Consider the following 5,820-nt stretch of genomic DNA (forward strand, 5'->3'; position numbering starts at 1 on the left):
TCGAACCGGTAAAATCGGTCGGATCAAACCGATAACAACATGGATCGAACCGAATCAAAGCCTTGTTGGTTTTGTTCGGTTTGGAGTATTGCAACCCCAAAACCAAACCAAACCGCATCGGAAACCGAATGAACCTGAAACCAAACAGAAACCGGCTCAAAACCCGGATCGAAACTAAAACCAAATCGGTAAGAAACCGAAACACTCCAAAATTCATTAAAAAAATCAAAATTTGCATAGTTTTGCGTACATTTGTATGGAAAGTCGAATCAAACTGGACCAAAAACCAAAACCAACCCGGTTACAAATCGATTTAAGAAACCGAAGACAAACCAAAACCAAACTGCACAGAAACCGAAACCAAACTGAAACCGAAATTTCCTTATTGGTTCGGTTTCAATTTCAGCTTTCCCACACCAAAACCAACTCAACCCAGACCGAAACTGAGCCGGACCGACCCATTGACACCCCTAGTCCAAGGAGTTTCTAGTATGGTTTCAAGTATCGATATTGTATCGGTTTTGGTTAGGATAGATACCCAATACTTGATTGATCCGAACCAATTATTCGTATCATTTCAAGGGTAAAAGAGTGAAAAATGTACCTTTTAAAAAAATATATGGGAAAAAGTGACCGACACGATCCAATGAATGAGGCATTACTCATATCATCAATTAATCTATTAGCAGGTTAAGCTGGTTTTGAAAACCACATATAATTGTAATGGTCATCACTTGTTAAGATACCTGTGGACTAGATGATTGATTAGACCAAATGGGTTGTGTTGAATTTTCTTTAAAATAACAATAAAACTAGTTAAAATTAATTATGAATGGGGTAAATTGTTGGTGTATGATGTCTTGTATTTCATCGCAATTTAATCCAGGGGTACTGATGTAAGCACCTCGATAGGTAGGACGATGATCCCACCTGCCGATAAGCGAACCGTGAGGGTTGCAAGGGGGCAGGAGTCATTGGCCCTTGCATAGCGAGGGTGTAGGGGGCATATCCCAGTTTGAATTTCTTTATTTGAGGGTATTTTTGTTCTTTCAGAATTAGGGTTTTTTCGCTATATATTTGTAACGACGTTTTTTTTCTCTGTAATGCAAGTAATACTAAGAGGTGTGAGGACGAGCGCTGTAACCTATTCGTCATTGATAGTGAAATAGAACCTTGTAAACTTGTGTGCATTGTTTATTCTTTTTTTTTTATTTATTTTTTACATCATTTTAAGGTTCCTTTCTACACCAAATATTATTCATAAAAAAAAATAATAATAATAAATTTAACATACGCAACAATAAAAGTCATGATGAAATTTTTTAACTTCTAGTACCTAAAACAACATAGCGATAAGACTTTAAATGCAGGGATCAGAAAGATTCAACTATATAAAAAAATATTAAAGCAAAATTATAGGAGAACAAATAGCTTCTATGCAATTTCCTTCCGCATCCGTTGGATTTAATGAGTAATTTGAATGGGAAGAGGAAAGCTTCTTGTCCATATCCTCACGTCTGGATACAGCCCCTGGGCTTCAGGGGTTCTTAGAAAAACAGTTTCTACGCAATTTTCTTCCCCTTTTGTTGCATTTCTTTTTTATTTTTAATGGAAAAAGAACATTATCAATCATTTTCTCATGCCTAGACACAGTCCTTTATTTCAGGATGAGGCAATTTTTCAGAAAGATCGCCTTAAAATCAGATGTTGTATCTTGACCTAGGGAATGCGAATGAGTAGCATTCTTTCTCCTATTTTTTATTTAAATTTGGATTGAAATCATTACTGGTCACCACTGTACCCACGTGGAAACCAACCAAAGGAAACACACAAGCATTCAATCAGAAGGCAGAGTGACCTTTTAGCCACCCCTTTGTCTATGCGCATGAGTAGTAGGTGGGGAATTTTTCCCTATTTTTAGTATAAATTATTTAGTCAAAGTAATTAATTAATTAATATTGCTTGGAGGTATCTACCAGCCAGGCCGATCGGCATGCAAGGATGGATTTATCCAGGCAAGGCAAAGTGGTTGAGACCTCTACTAAACAAACTACCATGAGAAAATCATGTCGAACAAAAGAGTACTAATCTAAATCTAAGACCCCTGTACTGAGTTTGCAAGACCTTAAAGATTTTTTCCAATAATTCCACTCTTCCTCCTGGTAGCATGGTTTTAGTAAACGAAACAGAACGATCAGCATTTGTTGGATCAGTATGATATTGGCCTTGATCAGTCCTTGATTCTGAATTTTCCAATCCCAATCCATGTGTATGATCCAAGGGTAGAATTGTAATAAAAACTTATTAAAAAAAAGATAAATATGTTGGATATGATCTCATTTAGGTCGATTCGGATCAATATCAGAACAATATCAACTTTGACTGATTCCATGATCGTTCCGAGTTTTAGAACCTTGCTCCTAAGTCAAATAAAAATCTTACATACAAACAAATGCATATCTAGAGTAGTTCATATTTTAGGCCAATAAATCTATGAATTGTGGCATATAAAATTATTTGGGTAGATTCATTCATTTATCCTATGCAAGGTGCATGCTTTTGTCAAAAGTCGGTAGATTACTGACATTATTATAATGATTCATAGAAAATTTCATTTCTTATATTATAAAAAAAAAATTATGTAATGTTAATAGACATGTCAAAGGCCTACGTACGATAGAGTTGAATGGGGTTTCATCGGAGCAATAACGGAATCTCTTGGTTTCAATGAGTGCTATGTGATTTAATTTCTACTTGTTGCATGTCTTATCAGAGAATTGAAGACTGCTCAGTAACATTCTTAGTACATAAGAAATTTCAAGGAGCAACTCAGAGGAGAAAGAAAATGGTTTCCAAGCATATGTTAATTCTTAACGTATTGATTTTATTATGTTTTCCATGCAGGAACACTTCTGCTGCGACTGCAACTGAAATGGTGGTTTTTTGGCCTGAGAAATGCCCAGAAATTACCAATCAGTTTGCTAATACCTGCAAGCGCTACCTTCCATCTTCTTCCATACCCTTCTCAGAAAATGACTCCTTCAAAGTTTTCCCACCATTCTACCAAAAAAACAAAGAAGTTTTCCCAATTTACAACTGGACTGATGTTCAGAATATGCTCTCCTTCGAACTTTATGCAGCAGACGGCTTCATGACAGAGGATCCCCTGTTAGACCCATTTAATGTCAATTACTCTTTTGCAGAGCATGTGACGCGTAGAGAGAGGGGAAGAAGAAGAAATTCCACCCGCTTTTTCGTTGATTTTTCATTCTCTGGTATCTGGTTTTGCATTTCTTGTAATTTGGAATCCATGGCTTTACTTGTTGCATGTATTATCCCTTTTTGCAGTTCATTTTGTTTATCTGAATTGACTTCTTCAATGAAAGTATGAAATCAAGTATTGGAATCATAGTTTTTTTATTTTGATTTTATTTTTCCTCTTGTTCACAGGATTCGCAGCGCCAGTTTTTTATATTGCACAAGATTATGCCCCAGAACCTTCAGTTCATCAGAAATTTTCTGGTTCATCAGGTGACCTGGGAAGTGACTTTTCATCTAGTTTATTAGACAACAGCTCGATTGTTGTTTATGTTGTACTTCTAGGTAAAGTACCCCTCAAACTCTCCCTACTTAATTATAAGGAGATGAAGGAAATGAAAAGAAAGAAAATTAACTGTTCTCTCTTTTTGCCACCAATATGGTTTTGTTGTTGAGGAAAATATGTCTTGTATTCCGTTGCTTGCGTTTTAGGGTTATATGGGTACTTCAGTGAATTATACCTATATTAAGGTAAACTTATTTTTCATTGATAGTAAAGCAGATCTCATCTCTTGTTTTTCCTTTTTGCGTAAGAGATCTCATCTCACTATGGATGTAGGCAATCTTGCCAAACTATGTAAATTGTTGTGTTGCTTTGCGATTTCCATTCGTTTCTACATTTCTGACAACTAAATTAGTTATATGAATCATGCAGGAACTTCTATCTTAGGCTTAATTGTCCTTGCTATCTGGTTTTATCAAGCACAAATGAGAAAGAAGAAAACAAAACGGAGAGAAACATTCTTTAAGCTAAATGGGCATTTGCTACTGAAGAAACAGATTGCTCATGCTGTACATATCAAAATCTTTGCCATGGAAGAGATGGAAAGAGCAACTGACAAATTCAATGGTAGTAGAATCATTGGCAGAGGAGGTTCAAGCATTGTTTACAAGGGAATGCTACCAGATGGTACCGTGGTAGCTATTAAGAAGGCCATCAATTTCGATGAAACTAGAATTGATGAATTCATAGACGAAATTGTCATTTTGTCTCGAATCAATCATAAAAACATGGTGGAGCTGCTGGGTTGTTGCTTAGAAACACAGGTTCCTCTATTGGTTTATGACTTTGTCCCCAATGGAACCCTCTCCCAACATCTCCATGATGTTACATCTGCTTCATTCTTGAGTTGGGAACACCGCTTGAAGATTGCTGTTGAAGTTGCAGAAGCACTCGCCTATATGCATTCTTTTCCAAATAGGCCAATCATTCATAGAGACATAAAATCAACCAACATACTGTTGGATGGGAATTTTCATGCCAAAGTGTCTGATTTTGGGGTTTCAAGGCTACTCCCATCTGCCGAAACTCATGTAACTACACTGGTCCGAGGAAGCTTGGGTTACTTAGATCCAGAGTATTACCAATCAGGTCAACTCACGGAGAAGAGCGATGTCTATAGCTTTGGAGTAGTTCTTGCAGAGCTCATGACAAGTGAAAAAGCAATCTTCACCGCTAGAACAGAAGAAGTTGAAGGTCTAGCCAATCATTTTGTGAAATCAATGAAAGGTAATCACTTGATGCAGATTTTAGATCCTAGATTAGTGGACGAAAGAAATGTTGATGAGTTCCATATGGTTGCCATGATTGCTGAAAGATGCTTAGGATTGACTGGGAAAGATAGACCCAATATGAAAGTAGTGGCAGCTGAACTTCTGCATCTGATGTCCAAAGAGAAGATTCCAAGAAAACAGAGAGGGTTCAAGAAGATCCGTGTGTTTCAAAACGTTGCCAGTCGACTAATTATAAGGCCAAGGCCAACATAGTTATGACCTTTTTCTGAGAATGGTGAAACTGTCATAAGCTAATCTATTTGAAATGCACACTTTGTTTAGTAGTTTTTGTTCAAAGGGAAATAATTCATGTTCTTGTATTCAAGTTTTATAACCATAGTTTGATGTATTTTGTTGTTCTTCCTCTTATGGAGGTTTCAGATGATGGACTTCTAGTTCTGTTACTATAAACTTGTTGGTGACGACGCTAAAATTATATTGGTACTTGTTTATTTGGTCATCATTATTTATTAGTTATTTTCATAAGCTTATATGTGGTATTAGAGAGTATGAAGAAGTAAAATCATAAAAATTCATCTTTATTTTATATACTAATTTGCCTTCTCATGTTGGTGACATTATGGATTTCACGTTGATTTCAAGCCATACGAATATTTCGAATTGGTGATCAAGCGATTGAAATAACCTCTCAACATTCTTTTGGTAAGATTGATTAATTCTCTCTCTAATTCGATTACACTTGAAAGTCTACAATACCCTATTGGGTTTTTTGTTGTTGAAAAAGGGAAATTTTTCATGCGGCAAACTCTGCTTGTCAGTGCTATGGGGTTGAAATTTAGAGCTTTTGGGGAAAATTTTCCATTGCCATCTTTCACTTTAACGGAAATTAGAAAAGGAGAAATTCATATATGTAAAATAAATTTCCATTAATGTGTATACTCCAAAGAATGGTATTGGTATCATCTATATGTAATACAAATCCAATTA

General features: G+C 36.0%; 1 protein-coding gene across 1 annotated transcript; it reads left to right on the forward strand.

Moving 5' to 3' along the window:
* Positions 1–2,674: 2,674 nt before the first annotated feature.
* Positions 2,675–5,257, forward strand: LOC122067894 (wall-associated receptor kinase-like 1). The gene is made up of 3 exons (XM_042631734.1): positions 2,675–3,275; positions 3,451–3,603; positions 3,974–5,257. The coding sequence occupies exons 1-3, from the start codon at positions 2,762–2,764 to the stop codon at positions 5,083–5,085; spliced, it is 1,779 nt and encodes a 592-aa protein (XP_042487668.1). The 5' UTR covers positions 2,675–2,761; the 3' UTR covers positions 5,086–5,257.
* Positions 5,258–5,820: the final 563 nt, after the last annotated feature.

The sequence above is a fragment of the Macadamia integrifolia genome, unplaced genomic scaffold (genome assembly GCF_013358625.1).
Source record: "Macadamia integrifolia cultivar HAES 741 unplaced genomic scaffold, SCU_Mint_v3 scaffold3196, whole genome shotgun sequence".
Lineage (NCBI taxonomy): Eukaryota > Viridiplantae > Streptophyta > Magnoliopsida > Proteales > Proteaceae > Macadamia > Macadamia integrifolia.